Source organism: Rhinatrema bivittatum, chromosome 14 (assembly GCF_901001135.1).
Source record: "Rhinatrema bivittatum chromosome 14, aRhiBiv1.1, whole genome shotgun sequence".
Lineage (NCBI taxonomy): Eukaryota > Metazoa > Chordata > Amphibia > Gymnophiona > Rhinatrematidae > Rhinatrema > Rhinatrema bivittatum.
Genome location: NC_042628.1, coordinates 33,072,482 through 33,095,083, shown reverse-complemented (window position 1 = coordinate 33,095,083; position 22,602 = coordinate 33,072,482). Strand labels below are relative to the sequence as shown.

General features: G+C 43.1%; 1 protein-coding gene across 6 annotated transcripts in view; it reads left to right on the top strand.

The window, feature by feature from the left end:
• The window catches only part of KIAA0556 (KIAA0556 ortholog), a 152,106-nt gene extending 133,330 nt beyond the window's left edge, over positions 1-18,776 (top strand). For all 6 annotated transcript variants that reach the window (XM_029576639.1, XM_029576637.1, XM_029576635.1 and 3 more), the window contains 4 exons: positions 4,192-4,293; positions 10,770-10,930; positions 14,220-14,305; positions 17,265-18,776. In XM_029576639.1, coding sequence (XP_029432499.1) covers positions 4,192-4,293; positions 10,770-10,930; positions 14,220-14,305; positions 17,265-17,323 — 408 coding nt within the window. In that variant the 3' untranslated portion in view covers positions 17,324-18,776. The remainder of the gene's footprint in view (positions 1-4,191; positions 4,294-10,769; positions 10,931-14,219; positions 14,306-17,264) is intronic.
• Positions 18,777-22,602: the final 3,826 nt, after the last annotated feature.

Below are 22,602 nucleotides of genomic sequence, written 5' to 3'. Positions count from 1 at the left end.
GCCCTGTATGATATGGTTTAGACTTTGGCCGGAATATGGTGTCTGCGATAATCGTTCAGAGAATCCTGTGGGTTGCGTAATTGGTCGGCGGATGTGTGGTCAAAGTGCAGCTTTGCAATCTCCTCCTTCAAAGAAAAGTTGATGTTCGGAGAGGATCTGGAGAAGCTGATGAAGCATTTGTCAGATTCTAAAGGGAATAAAGTTGCCCAAAGATAAGAAAGGGAGTAAGAAGGTCTTCCTGCCATGCGCTCACTTTCATGAGATCTGGAGACGTTGCGGACAGTGATTGCAGCGGTACCCAAGGGGGAGTTTCTCACCTCCTTGGATCTTACACATTCGCATCCAAGTAGGTCATCAAAAGCTTCTATGCTTTGCAGTGCTAGGAGAGTCTTTTCAGTTTCAAAGCTCTTCCCTTCGAGCTGACTACCGCACCAAGAACATTCACAAAGGTAATGTGGTGGTGGTGGTGGTGGTGGCGGCCCTCAGAAGGGAAGGGATCTAGCTGCATCCGTACCTGGACAATTGGCTCATTCGGGGAAATCGGAGGTGGAGTGTCACTGTTCCATTCGGCAGGTTGACAGAGCATCTAAGGCACCTGGGCTGGGTGATAAACCTGGCAAAGAGCCATTTGTTGCCATCCCCAGTCGCTGGATTACCTGGGGGCACGATTCAACACCCAGTTAGGCAGGGTTTTTTCTTACCCCAGAGAGGGTGGTCGCAAGTGATTTAACTGTGGGATCTAGCAGCCCCCAAAGTCTGGGATTATTTACAAATGCTAGGTTCCATGGCCTCTACATTGGATTTGGTGCTATGGACCTTTGCTCACATGTGACCTCTTCAGAAGGGGGGGCTCCAGTCCCATTAAAATCTGCTGTCAGAGGAGTTTCAGCTACCATTACCACTCCAGGAAGAATCCAGATCCAGTCTCTCATGGTGGCTGTTGCATCCCAACTTGGAGAAAGGAATGGATCTGGAAGTTCTGGACTGGGTGGTGGTGACCACAGATGCCAGCCTCAGCGGTTGGGGAGCAGTATGTCAGGGATCTACAGCCCAAGGACAGTGGTCACCGGTGGAAACATCCTGGTCAGTCAACTGGAAACGAGAGCAGTGTGCAGGACATTGCTGTTCTTTCTTCCTCTGTTTCAGGGATGTGCAGTGCGTGTGTCTTGGATTATGCGACGACTGTGGCCTATATCAATCGGCAGGGCAGAATGAAGACTAGTTTGGTGGTTCAGGAACTCTTTGCCTGGGGTGGAGCTTCATCTAGCAGCACTAGCAGCTTCGCACATGGCAGGTGTGGATAATGTGCAAGCAGACTATCTCAGCAAACAGCTGGACCTGGGAGAATGGGAGCTGTCAGCGGAGACCTTTGCCCTCATTCGGCACAGGTGGGGCGAGCCCCAGTTTGATCTCATGGTAATGCGGAAGAATGCCAAGGTGAGCAGGTTTTTCAGCCACTGGAGGAAGTTCGATTCCACAGGGATTGACGCTCTGGTTCAGCCGTGGCCAGTGAGACTTCTGCTGTATGTGTTCCTCCCATGGCTGCTCGTAGGTCAAGCGTTAAGGCACACTGAACAAGATCTGGGAAGAGTGATCCTGGCAGCGCCGGAGTAGCCACACTGTCCGTGATTTGTGGATCTAGTTCAGCTGGTTGTAGATGGGCCCATCTGATTAAGCCTCCTAAGGGGAATGCTGCATCAGGGATCCATCTTTTTGGAACAGGCGGATCGCTTCTGTTTAGCAGCCTGGCTTTTGAGAGGCGTTGTTTCCACTTGAAGGGGTATTCAGAGCCGATGATTACTACTCTTCAGGCTAGAAGATCATCTACTTCTTTGGCATTTATCAGAGTTTGGAGAGTGTTTGGGGCCTGATGTGAGGTTCATGTTGCAGATCCATTGCAGGTGAACGTTGCCCAGGTTTTGGCCTTTTTACAAGATAGCTTGTCAAAGGGTTTAGCCTATAATTCTCTCCAAGTCCAGGTAGCAGCCTTGGTTTGTTTCAGAGGGAGGTTGCAAGGACGATCTCTAGCGTCTCATCCAGACATAGTTCGTTTTCTTAAAAGAACAATGCATTTGTGTCCTCTGGTCTGTAGAATTTGTCAGTCTTGGAATCTTAATTTGGTTCATTGAGTATTGTGCGGACCTCCTTTTGAACCATTAAGAAGGGCTTCTTTGAAGGATCTTACCCTAAAATCGGTGTCTGGCGATTTGTTCGGCTAGACGAATTTTGGAGCTTCAAGTCTTATCGTGCAGAGATTATTTTTTACAGATTTCCAGTGCTGGAGTTTCATTGCATGCGGTGCCATCTTTATTGCCCAAGGTCATTTCAGCATTTCATCATAGCCAGATGGTGGAATTACCAGGGTTTCCGCGCCTGACGTCTGATTCTCCCCATGCAAGGGACCTTCACCTTTTGGACATGCGTCGGGTTCTACTGCGGTATTTCAAGGTGACAAATGGATTTCGGAGATTGGACCATCTCTGTTTTATTCAGTGGACCAGAGAAGGGTTGCAAAACAGCTAAAAGAACGATTGCAAGGTGATTGTTTCGGCCTGTATGTGTAAAGGTTTGTCAATCCCTGAGGAATTGTGTGTGTATTCTACTAGGGCGCAGGCAGCCTTCTAGGTGGAGTGTCTCTTGGTTTCTCCGCAGGAGATTTGTCGAGCAGCGACTTGGTCCTTTTTGCACACTTTTACTAAACATTACCGTTTGGTTGTCAAGGCTCCAGAGGAGGCCTCATTTGGTGAAAGTGTACTGCGTGTGCATCTTTCGGGTTCCCACCCAGTGTAGAGGGGCTTGGGTACATCCCACTTGTCCGGACTGATCTGAGGTATGAACAGGAAAAGAAAATTGGTTCTTACCTGCTGATTTTCATTCCTGGAATACCACAAATTAGTCCAGACTCCCATCCCCTTATTATTTTTAAAGACCTTTTTCCTGCTTTTGGATGCTGCTGGTGATGCAGAATTTAAATGAGTGCTGCAGAATTTGAACAAGATTGTACATAGTTTTCAGCTATTTTGAGAATGGAAGTTTTTTTTTTCTTTATCCTAAGTTGAGGGTTCAGTTATGCTGGGGGTTCCAACTTATTTCTCAGCTCGCTCTAGAGGGAAAAATATCCTTGGAGTTTGGGAAGTAGACATTATGATTTGGTTACAGGTCAATACCAAGGGACTGCAGGTGGCACTCTTGCTTAAATAGCAGTGCCTGAAAAGTATTTTTATTCTCTGCCTCCATCTGCTGTTAGGAATGCAAAAGCCACTTGTCTGGACTAATCTGTGGTATTCCAGGAGCAAAAATTAACAGGTAAGAACCAATTTTCCTTTCTGACCTGCATAATAGCTCCCAAAATCTAGTCAAGAAATGTATAGCATTTTAAAAATTGGTATTGCCTTTTTTTTTTTTAACCTTTTTTTTCTGCACAATATGCAAGGTGCGGTTGCACCAAGCATTATGATAGTCTTTATTTTATTCTCCATTCCTTTCTGAATCATTCCTAACATTCTATTTGCTTTTTTGACAGTCACCACCCATTGAGCTGAGGATTTCAATGTATTGTCCCACAAGGGACAATACATTCTATTCCATGACATTTTAAAATTTTCTGAGGAGCCTCATGAGGGATTTTGTCAAATATCTTTTGAAAATCCAGATAATCTATTGATCAGCTCACCCTTATCCACGTTTGTTTTCTTTTTGTTATGCCGTAAGACTGAGTAGACAAGAACATAATATTCAACCATTTAAGTATACACATATTAAGTGATTTGGCCTTTTGTGAACAGGTATTCAGTCAAGCAGTGGCGTGCCACTTAGCATGTGAGAGGCAGTGAGACCCTCAAGTGTCTAGTTTTTTAACATAATTTTAATATTCAGATAGAGGATTGTCTCCTCTTAAATACTGGATTGTTTTACCTGTATCAAATTCTACATTTTGATGAGAAGCTAGCAGAGCTGACTTGAAGTCACTGTAATACGACAGCTACAGAATACAGATTTGTATGTGTGTGTATGTTATATACGAAATGATATGTAACTTTGCAACATGAATTTCGGTATATAAAAATGTTAAATAATTAAATAAATATACATATGTATATATAGGACATGCTGTAATTTTTGTTATCTTTTATGACCTTATGGCTCTTTTCATAGCAAGTATGAACATGTAGAATTTAATATTTCTGACAGGTGAATCGGGTTTACGTCATTTTTGATAAACCCACTACAGTGTCCATGATAAAACTCTGGAACTACTCAAAAACCCCTCAAAGAGGAATAAAAGAATTTGGTGTAAGTAGCCTCTCGCCAGAAATTATTGATACTTGACTCTGCTGATTTATAATTTGTTCTATGCATTTGACACCTGGGGATGAACAGTTATGCATTAATAGACTTTTTATACTACAAAATGGTTGGGAAAGGGCCAATCTGGTTGCTCACTGGCATTGCTATGCAGTTGGATCCCTAAATCAGGTCTTCCACACCTCTGATCGGCCTGGACTGGGGATGCTGCGAAGGCAGAGTTCATAGCCCCGGGGGGGGGGGGGGGGTAGAGTGAGTCATGGTCATTATCAAGGGTGACACCTGTGACTGGATTTAGAGCCCGTGGTGCAGGGCTCTGGAAGGAGCCCCGGTACATGGCTCCTCACCTCGAGGCCATTGCTGCAGTGACCAAATTAGGAATAGTAGGGGGATGGGATGTTAAAATGCTACCGATTAAGCTGGGGAAAAAAAAAGACAAGGAGGAATTACCTGGTCTCAGAATAAATAAAAGAATGCTTTCAAAAAAATCATGCTTTTCATATAGTCATATGCTGCCTTACAAATATTCCATAAGAACATAAGAACGTGCCATACTGGGTCAGACCAAGGGTCCATCAAGCCCAACATCCTGTTTCCAACGGTGGCCAATCCAGGCCATAAGAACCTGGCAAGTACCCAAAAACTAAGTCTATCCCATGCTACTGTTGCTAGTAATAGCAGTGGCTATTTTCTAAGTCAACTTAATTAATAGCAGGTAATGGACTTCTCCTCCAAGAACGTATCCAATCCTTTTTTAAACACAGCTATACTAACTGCACTAACCACAGTTTGATTTTTCCCTGGCCTGCTCTTTGAAAGTGTAGAAACTCACTCCCCGGTGCATATTGAAGAATTTGAAAGCCCTTGATATTTGGCCATGGTATGTTCACCAAGATCCTTGTAAAGCACGTTTTCTCAAGTGTCAAAGCTTATGTAAATCTGTTAAGGGTTTCTGTTCATGTAATTTAAAAGCTGGCATTCATGTTTGGTCAGCAGAATACCCAAATGTACAAAACTGCCTTCCAGTATATAAAATATGCAATGTTCCCCTCTTTATCGCCAAGGAATGCAAGAGGTGTCTGTATCACTGTACTGCCTTCTTTTTCCTAAGAGTGTGTATCACATCTAGACTGTTGGAGCTCTGTGCAATAAGGCGGTAACTTTTAAACAGGTGCGCTGGTGCACATGTTCATGCGTTTGTCAGCCTGCGCCCAGAAATACGTCCAATTTTATAACTTGCGCATGTTATAAAATAGCCTAGATGCTCATACATGTGCGCTTAATGTTAGATGTGCGCACAAATCCTGCGTCGTCTGAGTAAGTGGGGAAATGTTACAAGCAACACACGCCAACGCCATTGCTGCTTTTCCTAGTTTGTTCCCAGTTCACCCAATTAAGGGATAGAATTCCAAGCCCCCCTGGTTTAATTGTCTCGCTTCCACCCCCTGTTAGCCCTGACTGTTAAAACCCCGCTGATTTACCTAAATGTTTTTGTTTTATGACTTGACACGTCATCCATGGCAGAAGTAACGTTTATGCGGCAGGGAACCCTGGAGCACAGCAGTGCGTGAACATACGTACGCGCAAATTTCAAGTGCATATCTTGGAACCCCATGGCCTGCCCATACCATGCCCTGCCCCTTTCTAAACTTTTTATTTGTGCGCACAGCAGGAGATACACGCATAGGTGACTTATAAAATCCATTCGGCACATGCCATCCCGACTTGCGCATGTATCTCCTGGTTTTGGTACACGTTGGGCTTTTAAAATTCACTTTAAGTTTTAAGAAAACTGCATGTTGCTAGCTATATAGGAAAACTCGCTTTAAATTCCAGGTGTTTCAAGCATTTTTCCTGTGGTCTCTGAAGAGCTCCTCAATTTAGGCTCTTAAGTGAGGTTCCTATTTTAAGATGAAAAGCTGCATATATTTAGGAGTCTAAAACTTAGGGCCCTAAATTTAGGCCTGCTTTTCATTTGCCTAGATTTAGATCCATAAATAGTTCTGAAAATCACTGCTGAGTTCCTAACTTTGATTAACTCTTCCCCATAGCCACTCACTTTTTAGGGATCTAAATTTAGTAACCTAGTAAAAGTAGAATCCTAGATTTAGATATTCAGCCCTAGTAAATTTTCAAAAGGGCTAATTTAGGAACTTGAACCCTTTCAAAATTGGACCCTAAGGGTCCTATATACTAAATATTTTTTTCAATAGATGCAAAATGGGAGAAAATCTTTAGCACGTAGGGCACAAATATGAGAAACATCTTAGTGAATCTGGCCCCCATTGATAATCATTTTATTGAGGCAACAATATATTTTAATTCCTTTTTTAATTAATCAGTATTATGAAAAGTTTTATATAACTTAACTAGTCCAGGCTGAGAATGTGTAAGGCATATTGTCCTCTGTTTGCAGGCACTTGGCGATGATTTCTTAGTTCCCTGTAAGTACCCAGATCAGTCCAGACTCCTGGGTTTTGCCTCCCTTCCAGCAGATGGAGACAGAGAAAGTTTTACTGATACTGCTACTTAACCATGTGTGCCACCTGCAATTCCTCAATATTTCTCTGTCTCCAGCAGATGGTAGACAGTGCAAAACCTGCAGTTCTGCAGTCTGAAGACACTGAGATCGGTTATTGCAGCGGTTCGCAAGGGAAAATTTCTGGCATCTCTGGATCTAATGGAGGCATATCTGCACATTCCCATTTGGCCAGACTCTCAGCGTTTTCTGTGGTTTAGGATTCTGGATCAACATTTCCAGTTTCAGGTTAGCCACAGCTCCAGGCACCTTCACTAAGGTGGTGGTGGGTGGCAGCAGCAGCATTGCATCAGGAAGGAGTTCTGGTGCATCCTTATCTGGACACATGACTGGCTTATCAGGATGAAGTCTGAGGTTCTTTGTCACCAGTTGTTTCAGAAGTTTGCCAAATTCACCATCCAGCTGAGTGACTCGAATATTGATAGTCTTCTACAGCAGTCACATTCCCTGGAGTATTTGGGAGCTCAATTCGACACTCTGATAAGCAAGGTCTTCCTTTCGGAGGAGCATGTTCGGAAGCTGCAAGGGCAAAGTCAGCGCTTGTTAGGGTTGACTATGCCCAAGGTCTGGGACTGTTTGCAGGTTCTGGGTTCTATGGCTTTGACTCTGGATTTGGTGTCGTGGGCATTTGCTCATATGGGACCCTTGCAGAAGGCTCTTGGTGCAGTGGAAACCTGGTCTTGGAGGAGTTTTATCTTTCTTTGCTGCTCAAGGGAGTCGTGCAGGGAAGTCTGTCCTGGTGGCTTCTAACTCCCAATATCCTTCGTGGGATAAACCTTGAAGTCCTGGTTTGGGTGGTAGTTACTACAGATGCCAGTCTCTCTGGTTGGGGAGCAGTTTGTCAGCATCAGTCGGCTCAAGGTTACTGGTCCATGAAAGAGTCTGCATGGTCTATTAATTGGTTAGAGTCCAGGGCGGTCCGCTTAGCCTTACAGGCTTTTCTGCTATTTGTGAGAGGTTGTTCGGTGCAGGTCCTGTCAGACAATGTGACAACAGTAGCTCACATAAATCGGCAGGGCAGAACCAAGAATCAGGCAGTAGCCCAGGAGGCTCTTTGGGTGGAGCAACACCAGGAGAGGACAGCGCTGTCACACATCAATGGGGATGAAAACGTTCAAGCGGATTATTTGATATTGCATCCAGGTGAGTGGGAATTGGAGTCGGCAATGCAGCTCTTTCATGAAAGGTGGGGCTCTCCTCATGTGGATCTAATGGCGACTCATCAAAATACCAAGACATTTTGGTTTTTCAGTCTGAGAAGGGAGCTCGGAGCTGAGGGCATCGATGCTTTAGTAGTGTCTTGGCCTCGGGAGGTTCTGCTTTGTTTTTCCTCCTTGGCCACTTGTGGCAAAGGGTTGCAGCTCATAGAGAAGCATCAAGGTGAGGTGCAGTTAGTGGCTCCAGAGTGGCCATGTTGCCCATGGTTTGTGGATCTAATCAACTTGGCAGAGGACGGCCTGATTTGCTTCAGTCATCTAGTGGGCCTTCTTCGTCAGGGATCCATATTTTCAGACCAGGCCGTTTGCTTTTGCCTAGCGGCATCGCTTTTGAGAGGCCGCGTTTGAGACGTAAGGGTTATCCCGAGTCGGTCATTTCTACATTGTTACAAGCTAGGAGAACATCTACTAATCTTTCGTATGTGAGGGTATGGAAGGTTTTTGAGTTCTAGTGTTGCTCTAAGGCAGTTCAGCCTCTCAAATCTTCAGTATCGGACATTTTAATTTTTCTGCAAGAAGGCTTGGTCAAAGGGTTGTCTCTGACCTCTCTTAAGGTCCAGGTGGCAGCTCTGGGTTGTCTTCAGGGCAAAATGGAAGGCTCTACTTTATCAGATCATCCAGATATGGTTCAATTCCTTTGAGGGATGAAAAATTTACATCCGCCAGTGCAGAAAGTTTGTCCATCTTGGAATCTTAATCTGGTCCTTAGAGGGTTGTGTGAGGCTCCTTTTAAACAGATTAGAAGAGCTACCCTTAAGGACTTGACTCTTAAAGTGGTTTTTCTGGTGGCTGTATGTTCGGCTCGAATTTCTGAGTTGCAGGCTTTATCTTGCCGTGATCCATTCCTTCAGATTTTGGATTCGGGGGGGTTTTGCTGCGAACAGTACCTTCATTTTTAAGGTAGTGTCCACGTTTCACATAAATCAGTCAGTGGAGCTTCTGACTTTTCCTGAGGTGGATCCCTCCGCTCCTCATGTAAGGGAGCTCAAGTTGTTAGATGTGAGGAGAGCGTTGTTGAGAGATCTCAAGGTGACTAATGACTTCAGACAGTCTGATCATCTCTTTGTTCTGTGGAGCGGGCCAAAAAGAGGTTTGAAGGCATCTAAGACTACTATTGCACAATGGCTTAAGGGAGCTATTGGATTCACTTACATTACTAAAAGGCCGATACAGTAAAGTCCGCGGGAGAGCGGGCGAATGCACCGGCCACTCGCCGGTGCGCGCGATGCAGTATTTAAATGAGGCCTGGCGGTAGATCTGGGCAAAAGGAGGCGCTAGGGACACTAGCACATCCCTAGCGCCTCCTTTTTGACAGGAGCAGCGGCTGTCAGCGAGTTTGACAGCAGACGCTCAATTTTGCCTGCATCTTTTCTCGAGCCCGCTGACAGCCACGGGCTCGGAAACTGGACGCCGGCAAAATTGAGCATCCGGTTTTCGGCCCGACAGCCGTGGGCCAAATTCAAATTTATTTTTTTTTTGCCTTTTTTTTACTCTTCGGGACCTCCGACTTAATATCGCCATGATATTAAGTCGGAGGGTGCACTTTCCCGGTGCCAGAAGAAATTAGTGCCAACCTTTTGGGTCGGCGCCAATTTCTGAAAGTAAAATGTGCCGCGGGTTGGACGCGCGTTTTCCTCCCCTTACTGAATAAGGGGTAAGGGAAAACGCGCGTCCAAGACCAGGCTAACAGTGCGCTCCGTCAGAGCGCCCTGTACTGTATCGGCCTGTAAGGGAGCTATTGGATTCACTTTCATTACTAAGGGTCATCCGGTTCCTGAGGGCTTGCATGCTCATTCTACACATTCTCAGGTGGCCTCGTGGGTGGAGGCTCAACTAGTTTCTCCGCAAGAGATTTGCAAAGCGGCGATGTGGAAGTTGTTGCATACTTTGCAAGCACAATCGGCTGGATGTGGGGGACACGGGTACCTCGTCTTTTGGCAAAAGTGTTCTGCGAGCAGAACTCTCCAGGTCCCACCCTGAGTAGGGAGTTTTGGTACATCCCAGGAGTCTGGACTGATCTGGGTACGTACGTACAGGGAAAGAAAAATTGGTTCTTACCTGCTAATTTTCATTCCTGTAGTACCAAAGATCAGTCCAGAATCTTCCCATTTGGTAGAGAGGGAGAGTTGTCTGCTCAGTCTGTTTGTATAAACAGGATTGTTTAAATAACATTAATTAGTTGAGAGTTTTTAAAATTTTGAATAAATTTGTGTTTGCTTGGGTTTTCTTTTGGCTTGGGTACAGACTAATACTGAGGAAATGCAGGTGGCACGTGTGGATAAGTAGCAGTATCGGTAAACCGTTCTCTGTCTCCATCTGCTGGAAGGGAGGCAAAACCCAGGAGTCTGGACCCATCTGTGGTACTACAGGAACGAAAATTAGCAAGTAAGAACCAATTTTCCTTTCCACAACTCAATCTCCTGTAAATATACGATCTTTTATGGTTTCTTGGACAATTATCAAGAAAGCAGATTGATGAGGAAATGAGCGATAGGAGAAAAGGAAATTGTACATTTTAGCCATTTGCAGTTTTAGAAAGTGCATTCATGTCCTCACTAAATTGATGCAAAATCAAACAATGCTGTTTATAGGGTTTGTGACAAGTCTGTTTTTATTTGTCTTATTTTGGATAGTAAAATTACTGGCGACTGTTATTGCCCTTAAATTTAATTAATTGATATTTATCAATTTTTTTTTGTTATCTTTAGCTTCTGGTAGATGACTTGCTTGTGTATAATGGAATCCTAGACATTGTGAGCCACATAGTGCATGGAATCTTACCAACGTGTGACCCTGTGGTCCCTTATCATAGCATCTTATTTACCAATGATGAGAGAATTTCCCACAGAGAAAAGAATACAGTTGTTAGGTAGGTAAACAAATTATCAAGCTTTAAAATGCAGCAAGAGGTTAAGGTAATTTGAACCTCATAAAATGTCAAGGGATTTACCTATCATGGTATTTGCAAAGAAACTGTACTCTAGTTCTCTAATAGCAAGCAGCCTCAATGGAGGCACGCATATGGGTTGTAAGTATTGTCTGAAAAATGTCTAGGAAGTTCCCAGTAAAGGCTTTAGAGAATGCATGGGAAGGAGGAACCTTCCCCCATGACATTCCACTAAATGCTACTCCATTTCAATTTTGTCTGTCATCTGAGGAGTGTTTTGCTGGATTGTTTCAGTTCTTTTCATGCTCTTTTTGCACTATGTTGCAAAACTAATGGGGTTTTTTTCCTTGTAGCTTCTCTAGATATGTATTATGGCTCTTTTCAAAGTTTCCTTCATTGTTTTATGTGCTGATTGCAGTAGGCCTTGTGCTTCACTGAACATGTAGGGATCAATATTCAAAGATTATGCGGGGGTTGTGCACATAAAATCAGAATATGCGTGCGTATGTAGCCCTTATGCATGGTAAACAGATCTTCCAAAAGTCAGAAGTACACGTATATTTCTATGTAATTACAAAAAAAAAAAAGTTCCGGGGTGAAGTTTGGAAGTTCACAAGTCAAGTGGTGTAGGTGCAATTTATACGCAGGTTTTCCTACCTGCTATTCGAGGTGCAGAAATGAAATGCATTTGTTTGCAGTTTTTGGATGTAAGGTCAGGGTGAAGTGGTAAAGGTGTCCGTGAACTGGTGATTAAAAGGATGTGCACAAGCATTTTCATAAGCGGAGTGCGCACACATGTTATAAAATACCTGCCTGCACACATGAACTGAGGGTTACTACACACACACATTTCAATGATTTCCTATGGAAAATATATATGTGTACTTTTATAAAACAGGTGCACAAATTTTACGGATCTCTGCATTAAAAAAGAGTGCGTACTGACACGTGCATACTTTCAGGGCGAAGATACATAGTATTTTTTAAAATTCTGCAACTGCCACCTCGCAGTTTTTAAAATACAGCCTTAACGCACCAATTTTACATGATGACTTGCATGCACTATTGAAAATTATCTTCATATTCTTTTTTGTCCATGAAGCAGGCCAAAAACTTCGAGATGCTCCCAATGTTCCTATAGGATGTCTATCGCAGATCATTACCTTAGTGTTGCCATTGTCTTGGGAAAAGTCATATCTCTGAATGGGACATCTGTTCTAGGATATCACTTTGAGTCATTTGGGCCTTCCTTACTGATCCATCTGTTGTCCATTCCAAACTGACTTAGGAAAAAGATACTGGGAGTCTGTGGAAACAGTCCTTTGGTGCTTCAGTGTGTGAATCTGAGGCTATAGAGGATTTAGAAATCTCTGAATCCTATTGACCTAGATCTGAGTTCTGAAAGGGTTTCTGATCCAGGCCTCCCTTAAGAGCCATCTCCTGTGCCATATTCTCTATCTGAGGACATTTTCTTCACCTTCTTTGTTCAAAAGATGGTATCAGAAGAACTCAGGGCACCACCCCTTGGTTTCCTGAAATTTGTAGATTCCTCTAAGGAGTTGATAGTATCTGTCAACAGTCTCCCTTCAGATGCAGTGTTAAGTTACTGGGAACAGCCATGCTCACTGTAACCAGACAATAAGCTCTTGGAAATGAAGCACTGTGTTCAATCAGCTCTGAGAATGTGATGATCAAAGTTGGCTCTGATGAAGGCTATGAATCCTAAGCTTCATGCTTCTGTCCTACTAGGCTATGAATCTGAGACTTAACTTCCTTGAGAAGATTTTACTAGAATGCTGTTCTCATTTCCTGTATAACAGTCTACCAAAGCTACATGGCTAGCTACTTGTATACCCTATGGACTGACATTCAAATGTTTCCTCAGTATGTCCATCAGGGCAAATATACGGAATTTCAGTCAGGTGTAGTCAGAAGGGAAGAGTGTGGAATACAGCTAATCTGCTTGGCCTCTAGTAGAGGCAGCACTAACTGCCTCTGTCATGGCCATGACTTTCCATAGTCACTTTCTCTGACAGTAGTTACATGGCATCATATAACTTATTCTCCTTTCCTTTGGAAATTGTTCTTTATCAATTTTTTTATCTCTTATTAATTGTTATCTGGATGGCAGTTAATATGATGGTTGTGTGGGTCCTTTCCCTGCATGTTTGGAAATATTTTTTGGAACTATCTAGATGACAGTACAGATCACATGGCCTGTATGTGTGTCTCTATTTAACTGTTATGATCAACGAACGCTCATTAAAAGTAGGCAATTTTATATTCCCTGTACACCATGAAATGCTATCTTGATGTTGTAATGTGTAATCTGTCTGAAGCAGTTCTATTTCAGACAACAGTGAAGTCCGAACACTGACAATAGCTGAGCAGATGGCAGTTACACAGCAGATGGTTCTGATGTTAACAGTGTCTGGTTGATAGTCCTGGGGCCATCTACTGCTGAAAACTAATAGCCAGCTAAGCCTTTCTGGTGTCAGTTGACCACAGACTTTGTGCCATACTACAATACTTGTTTAAAAAGTGTTAATGCCTCTTCTGGTAGCCAACCACAGAAGTATTCACAGTAATTCGTACCATTATGTACCTGGAGTTAGCCTGAAGGTTCAGCAGCAGTATTAGGGAGTTATCTAGAAGGAAATCTAGGTTTGATTCCCAGTACTGGCTCCTACTCCTCCTGCCAGTACTGAGAACCAAGAGATGCTTCCAAAGCAGCATTTATAGTCTCTGAAAGAGAGTCCCAACCATCACTCAACTGCAACATTTACAGATTGGCTTATGGGTGTACTTGCACCGGGCTCCAGAAGGAGGAATAATCTGTACCTCTCAACCAGGGGGCTATTTCTGCACTGACTGAATCAGATGAGAGGGTGGAGAGAGAGAGAGAACACAATGGGGAAGAATCCTTGGGTAGCTAAGAGTGAAGCCTCTTGGGAGCTATAGCCCCACTTAATGCAAGTTCCAGTTGGGCTGGAAATCCAAGAAGTAGGAGGTAGCTGCTGAGCAAAGAGAGAAAAATTGAAGGAAATGTATGGAAGCCATATTTGCAGTGTAAAGCAGAGGCAACAAATGATGTAACAGTAATAAACAAAAGTTAGGCAATCTAGCACACTGCTAGGAGAAAGAAGAACAATTTCATTCATTACTTTATTTCCTTTATCAAATGGCAATTAACATTCCACTAGCAGATTCTTCATTTCCTATGGGTAATGCTGTCTCTTGTACTAATTTCTTTTCCCGTTTGATCCTGTAGTAATCATGTAGAAGATCAGGATGTAAGAATGATGAATGAAAATAAAATCGTTGCATATTCCAAGAAGAAACAAACCGCTGACCCAGGTTGGTTAAGAATGTTAACTCCCAAACATGTAAAGCATGGGATAGTTTGAGTATTAATGTATGTGATGCCGTAGAGGTGATGTAAAAGTTTTGTTGTCGAGCTCCCAAGACCAAGCAGGTCCCTTCTTTGCCTATGTAGGACATCTTTTTTTTTTTTTTATCTTGTTGTTGGTCCAATAAAAGGTGCTGCAGCCAACTCAGATTCCAGTTGTCATTTGACAAAGTGCAGAGCCATGCTTTGAATTTTGACAGGTCTCTTTCTAGGAGCAGGGTAAATACATTAATCAAGAATCTTCTTATTTACATTTTGTAAAATCTTTTCTGCTTTTAAGCTTGTTTTATCCCCTTTTTAAATTTCACTATATGATATTGGTGTTTGTCGGCAATTGATGGGATGTGCATGCGCTTCCCACCAGCCACTAACCACCGAATTAGAACATTTAAAAAAAAAAATATATATATACAGATATAGGGTCCAGGACCACCACCCAGTGAGCCTGCATGACCGAAAGCCCCCTAGATGGGGAAATGATAGAGTACATGAGCTCCCCACCAAATCCTAAACATTTTAAAGAAGGGGGAAAAATGGGTCAGGATTCTAGGCTCCCTCGACCCCCCCCGCCAACCGAGCTTGCTTTACTAAAAGACCCTCTTTGCCTTCAGGACTCCCCTCTTGGATCGCTCTCCATCCTGTGATGTAGCAAACTGCAGTTTGGCATAGCTTCCAGGGGCAGGAGCCTTTCCCTGCATGCTTGCCCCTCTGGCTTTGCAAAATGGCTGCCGGTCAGCCTGAATGCCAGCGCCATGATGTCGTATGATAGAATCTGCTGTACAGTATTATGCCACTGACCTCTGGTTCACCAGTGGCAATTTTACAAAGCAGGAGCAACAGGGGATAACTTCTGTTCCATGATGGGGTAAGGGCTGGGATGGGAGGGGGCCTTGGCTGAATCAGGTTTTGTAGATGAGAGGCCTGGATTACTTTTATTTGTCTTTTCAAGAGTTTTTTTTTTCCTGTTTGCTGTGTCTTCCCTTTTGGGAACTGAAAGGGGGGTTGGGAGTGTTAGGGCGTATCAGCAGTGTGTTGGATCCAGGCAGGGGGGAGGGGGTCAGGATAGGGAGAGGATCAGAAATGTGCTGGAGGCCCAATCTGGGCAGGGGAAAAGGAAGTGCTGTGATTGAACTGGGGGTCAGTGTGTACAGGGGTTGGGCTGGCGCCGTACACTTGGGTTAGGCTAGTGAGGGGAAGGGGTGCCAGGCTTGAGCTGGGAAGAGGGTGTTAAGTATGTTAGGGTCAAACTGGGGAGGGAGGGTACCATTTGTGCTAGAGTCCAGCTAGGGAGGGGGGGGGGAGGGTGAAGTGTGCTGGGATCAAGCTGGGGAGGGGGTAGCCACTGTGGTGGGGTTAAAATGGGGAAGAAGGGGTCAGAATGTGTTGATGTTGAGCTGGGGGGCCGGGTCAAAGTGTGCTGCCCTCAGTTTAGGGAGGGGAGGTGAGCAGATGTGGTGGAGGTCAAGCTGGGGAAGGTGAAAGAAGTGCTGGGGAGATAGAGTGGAGCGCTTGTGTTGAGATGGGGTAGGGGTTTAAGATGTGTTGGGCTCAGGCTGCGGAGGTAAAAGGCAGTTCTGGGTTTGGGCTGGAGCCAGAGGATCAGGGTATGCTGGGGTTAAGCTAGAGAGCGAAGGGTCAGATTGTGCTGGGTCTGGGCTGGGGAATGGGGATGAGCAGTGTGCTGGCATCGGGTTGTGTAGAGTGATTGGGAATGTGCTGGAGCCATACTGGACAAGGGCTCAGGCAGAGAGAGTGGACTGGGGAGGGGGTGGGCGGGGGGGAATGATCAGTGTATGCTGAGGAGAAGGGAAGGAAGTATTATAGTTGAGAAGGGAACAAGGGAGTGCTGGGATCGTGTAGGGGAGGACAGTAAATAGGAGCCTCCAGAAATGTCAGTGGGTTTCAACTAGTGTGTATTTTTCTGTTGGAGAAACACACACGTACATACATAGACTTCATACCTTATCTGGCTAACTTAGCTTCACCCAAAAATGACCCTGAAATGCTTCCAAGTTATCTGATTTATGTAGCTAACTACTTAGCCAAATAATTTGGAGATAGTCAGTCAGCTAGTGGGAATGTTCAAATCCTTCAGTTTGTCCAGCTAAGTCTGAACTTAGCCAGACACATGGCACTAAATATCAACTTCATAGTAGTGCTTAAAAGAGGAAACTCACCTGTTGTAGAACACATTAAAGCAAAAGTACACGGATAAAAATGGAGATAATTCAGTTGAAAGTTAAGGCAAATACATTTTTAATTTATTTTATTTCATTTTGATTGTGTTATTTCATTAATGAGGGGATATTGGTATTTAATATTTTTCAAAACTTCTACTTCCTATTCCCACTATAATTATTCTAAGAAACTAAAGATACCTGCATGAGTTTTGACAAGGAGCAACACAGCAGTATCACATTGTATCCTGAAAGCCATCAATGTAATGTGCAAAATGTAAGAGTTGAACTCCCGGAAGGAGATGTTAAAAGGAGCAGTTGTGGCTATAATTAGAGGTGCATGGATATTTTGAGCAATATAGCTTGTATTGTTGATTTCAGTATTAGGGCCTGCCAGAAGGTGAGTACTGAAGATAAGGACTTAAAGCAAAGCTGAGGGACTGAATTCCAGTCAAACTCTCTACCAGAAAAAGAGTAATGTTAGGGTCTCATATCAGACGGAGGCCTGTAGAATTTGGGCATGCTGTGGAGGTGCTGAATTCAAGATTCAGGAAAGATGGAAGATTGGTTGCTGCCAGGGTGGTGAACCCTACAAAGCCAAATAGCACAGCGGGGCTTAATCTATAGACTTTCCTCCAGACGTCTTGGCATAGGTGGGATGTGCCTTCTGGGGTGGGTAGGGCTTTACACTTCTATGTTTTATGTGTCTACCTATTTTCTTTCCAAACAGCTTTGCGTCCAAAAACTTGCATAACTGATAAAGAAATAATGAGGAGGAGAAGATACTGACCCACTGGCATCTTTACAAGCTCTGTTCCAAACCAAATCTGGCACAGACAGAAACACTATTTATTGCACTTCCGAATAAGCCACTACTGTGTTTGTATGTTGTGATACAGTGATTATAAACCTTTCTATTTTTCTTAAAGGACGTTTTATTTATTGAGCTTAAAGTGTACTGCTTAGCCCATAATGTGGAAAGGCTGCCTCCCTTTTGGATTCACACACATTATGGGGACTTCTGCTGGTACTCACTTAGGGTTCTCCAGTCCATTAAGCAGCTAGTTCTATATCGGTAATGGTGCAGTATTGTCCTGGGTTGGACTCCCATCGATACAGATTACTGGCATTTAAACAGAATGGATGTATATGGAAATCACCAGTTTTCAGTCCGATAATTCTAATCTAAATCTTCCTTTGGCTAAATGGACCTACAAAAAGGAGTATTCATTTACTTGCCTGTCGGATCCCTCCTCGCAGTGCTCAGTTGGTAAAAGATAATTTGCATGAGGTGATCTTCCTCATTATACAAAAACATACAGTTAACAAAGCAAAAGGCTTTTTAATTTGACCCTATTAGTTTTACATGGGACTGCAGAATGATGGAAAGCTGTTCTGCTTTTCAGTTGTTGAAATATAGTTGATGGCAAATGTTTCGGGATTGAATATTTTATATGTATATATGTATTTTTCCCTGGTATTTGATGGGCTCCTGTGTGGTAGCCATATCTTTTTCATGACTTATTTATTGAGTTTCATTGTGCCTTTTAAAGGAGCAGCAAACAAAAAAAGAAACGTCACATTGCTATTAACTATTTCTGCTGTTAGTCTGCCTGCTTTGTTTCCACATATATGCATCCAAAATGAGCCATGAGAGACTGCCCCCCAATTACCTGGCTCTGAATGTGAGGCTAAATGTGTAGGCCTGTTTACAGCAGCATTCATGCTCTCTGAAAGCAGCCTGGATCTGCTCTGTGTTACCTGATTGGTTCTTGTCGGATAACTGCAGCGACTTAAACAGAGCATGGGTGGATGGAATACCTGACTCGGAAGCGCAGGTAAATTTTGCTTCTAGAGCAGCTATGCACTTGAGATAAGAGAATGAGAAACACTAGCCTGAGACTTTTTTATTTTTTTTAACCTCAAGTTAAAGGAAAGGTAGCTGCATGTAACTGCGGTTTACAGTGAAGGCTCCTACAAAGATTATTATTGATGTGGAAAGACATAATAAATTATTGATAATGTATAAAGACACATTCTACAATATCCCAGTACATGGTCTTTCTTTCTGACCAGGCATTAGGATGCTTATTCTGGACATAGATCACACAACCTAACTATACTCAGGATAATGATGTTCCTAAGTATGTATTTTTGTTGCAATAATTGTATATTTTACATACTGTTCTGTAAAAAAAAAAAAAAAAAAAAAAAGAAAAGAAAAAAAGCCTTTTCACTTTAATATAGATTTTAACTTGGGCGTTCCTTCTGTATAATAGTTTCACAATTATTAATAAAATAGTTTTGAAATACAAGTGTGTTATTGTTCTAGGGCAAGCCAATGAAAAGGGGCTTATGTTGTGTAGTGGGGAGATTCAGGCCTATCCTTTTTATACATGGTTTATGGTAAAACTTAAATCTGCTTGCTCCACAGCACTAACAGGCACACATGAAGGAATGTTGAGGGAAATGGGATGTACCCTCACTGACTTTCCCCTGTGGCAGGATTAAAGGCATGAATGAAGAAAAAAACTCTGCAAATTTCCCCCAGGTTGAAGCAAAAGGAATGCAGTTGTTTAAACAAGAGACATCTTAAGCAGCATGTGATCTTGCCTGCTCCGTTCAAAAGCTAATACAAAATTAAGACATCACACATTTTGTATTTCCTCTTCATCCAGTCAGACCAGACCAGACAAGTTATACACACCAACCAGCAGATAGAGACCAAGATCAATAGGCTCACTGATGCACTCCTTATATGCATCCTGTCTGTATTCTCTATCTCCAGCAGGTGGTAGGCAAGCAATCCTGTGCTGTTGATTCAGGTCTGGTAGGCGGAATAGGGAAGGCTTGTTAGTGCTCCTGGGGTGAATGACTAGGCCACTGTCGTTCTCCCCCCCCCCCCCCCCCACCCCCGTTGAGCGGGGTCCGTAGATAAAAAGAAAACAAAAATTAATCTGGGATACATACTACAAGGGTGAAAGCATTAAGCTCCCTCCCTCTGAGTGATTTGGAACCAAGGGCGTTGGGGGTGCCCTTTGCTCCCATCCCCTCCCCCACCCTCATCCTCCTCTCCTTGCTGCTTCCCTCTTTTGGCTATTCCTTTAAAGTTTGTTTTCCTTGCTTTGGAGGCTGGGTCAATAAAGTACCAAAAAAAAAAAGAGAGCAGTTGGAGGGCCTGCTTTAGTGGTGCTGGCCATGGCAGTGCAGCTACAGAGCTTTGGAGCTCCTGGGACAATTTTTCCACTTCGCTGGTGAGTCTTTGAGGTTTGGGGGTTAGACTGAAGTCTGGCAGCTTTGTGATGCAAGAATTTCCTTGGGGAAATGCATGCTGGCTGTGTTCTTAAACCATTTTTTTCTATATGCTCTGTGATTTTGATCTTTAGAATGGTTTCCACTATTTTTCCTGGCATTGAAGTCATGCTCACTAGTCTATAGTTTCCCGATTCACCCCTAGAGTCCTTTTTAAATATTGGGGTTACATTGGCCACCCTCCAGTATTCAGGTACAATGGATTATTTTAATTATAGGTTACAAATTTTAACTAATAAATCTGAAATTTTAATTTTGAGTTCCTTCAGAACTCTCAGATGCATACCATCCAGTCCAGATGACTTGCTACTCTTTAGTTTGTCAATCTGGCTTACTACATCTTCCAGGTTCACTGTAATTTGATTCAGTTCATCTGACTCATCACCCGTGAAATTCATCTCTAGAACCGATATCTCCAACATCATCATTAGTTTACATAGAAGCAAAAATTCATCTAATCTTTCTACAATGGTCTTATTTTCCCTAAGTGCAGTTTGGCTATTGAGAGGACACATCTAGTGAAGAGAGGTTATTCTTAGGCTCTGGTGATTACGCTCTTGAAACTAGGAAATTTTCCACTTCCTTGGCTTATGTCTATATATGGAGAGTATTTGAGGATTGTTGCACTGGCTGTCAGTATGCATGTGGGACAGCATTGGTTCCTGTGATTTTGGATTTCTTTTGACACTCTTAAGGGCTTGGCTGTTAACACTTTGAAGGAGCAGGTGGGGGCTCTCTCTTATTATAGGGGGCATATTCTAGGTAGATTACTAGCTTCTCATCCAGATGTGCCTCGTTTCTTGAGAGGAGTGAAGAATATTAGGCCTCTGCTTCAAGTTCCAGTCCCACTCTAGGATCTGAATTTGTTTTTATTCTTTATGGCAGGATCTCAGTTCATGCCTCTTAAATCTATTTCTCTGCTTTGCTGACCTTGAATACAATCTTACTGGTTGCAATTTGTTTGGCTTGGAGGATATCTGAGTATCTTTCTTGTAGGGAACCATTTCTCTCAATTAGGAGGGTCAGGGTTCATATTCATACAGTTTCCTCCTTTCTTTCAAAGATTGTCTCAGAATTTCATCTTATCTGTTTCCTTGCCTTTTAATAGACAGATTGTAAGGACTATACATTTCTCTATCCCCTGAACGTATGGAGACATAGTCTATGATATCTCAAGGTCAAGAGTGCCTTTAGAAGATCAGATAATATAATTGGCCTGTACAGTAGAGTACACAAGGGAAGTGAAGCCTCTAGCGTTACAGTTGCATGATGGGGTACTCCACTGCGGAAGCAAGAAAAGGCTCACTCCACATGAATGCAGGCGCATTCATGGGCAAGGTTGCAGTTAGTTTCTCTGGAGATATGTAAAGCGGCGACGTGATTTATTTATTTTATTTTTTTATATAATTTCTGTAAGCATTACCGCCTAGATATCAGAGCTAGAGAGGATGCTTCCTTCTACTCAGCCGTTTTGCAAGGGGCTTGGGCAGCATCCTGCCCTATCAGAAAGTAGCTTGCATCCATCCCATTAGTCTGGACTGGTCTGGCTGGATGAAGAGGAAGGTGAAATTACTTCTTACCTGATAATTTCCTTTCCTTGAATACAGTCAGATCAGTCCAGGACCCTCCATATGCTGCTGCTGCTGCTATTGTCAGAGTAATTCTTCCTTCTACAATAGAGAAGACTTATTTTATTTTATTTATTTATTTATTTTTGCAGCAAGTGAGCATAGTCAAGAAATATAGTTAATGTTTATATTTCACTGCAGGTGAGTAGATGTTTGGAAACTCTTCTTTCATTTGTTTCCTGATTCTTCTGGAACGCCACTGGATAAAACAAAGAGCAGAAATCTGATATGACGACGTTGACAGTGTTAGTTATCCACAGCTAGCTTGTTACAGAAATACTGGCAGGCTGGTGTCAGCTTGAATGCATATAAGGAGTGGCATCAGTGAGCCTCTGATCTGTCTCCTTCTCTGATTGGTGTGCATAACCATTTAGTCTGGATTGGTCTGACTTTATTCAAGGAAAAGAAATTATCAGTAAGTAATTTCATCTTTAAAAACGTATGCACACTGCTCTGCAGTTGGTTTGTTGTGATGCAGCAGACTATGCCAATTAGATTTGATCTCTGCCACAGAGTTAGCTGTTTTGATGGTGTTTGGTGACATCGCATTGGCAGCGTCCAACATTCACACTGGTTATGTCAAATCAAATGGCCTACAGAGCAGTATTAGGAGCCAAATTAGCATCTTTTGAAACAGAATTCCTTCTGTGTGTGGCAAACAGAATACTTGGCAGATCTCGCTGTGTGGGCATAAAGGCAACATTTTTCTAACTCTGGTCTTTTCCATGCAGAAGGGTATAAAGCTCCTCTCATGGTCTGATTACAACCTTCATTTAATGGACAAACACTGTAGATTCTCTATTTTACTATATCTGTGGGTGCAAGAACCATAAAAGGGTATTTCCTGTTCATACCCCAGATCAGTCCAAATGAGTGGGTTTTGCATCCCTACCAGCAGATGGCAGATGGAGACAGAGAAATAGGGATGCAAAACCCACTCGTTCAGGACTGATCTGTGGTATTCCAGGAATTAAAATGAGCAAGTAAGAACTAATTTTCCTATACTAGGTGCAAATTTTGTGGGTGCATTTTACCTGCGGGGTTTGCACCATAAAAGCAAAAGTACCCAGCTACTTTATTTTGATTATAGCCCAAACAAAACTTACCTCCCCCCTGAAATTTGCACCT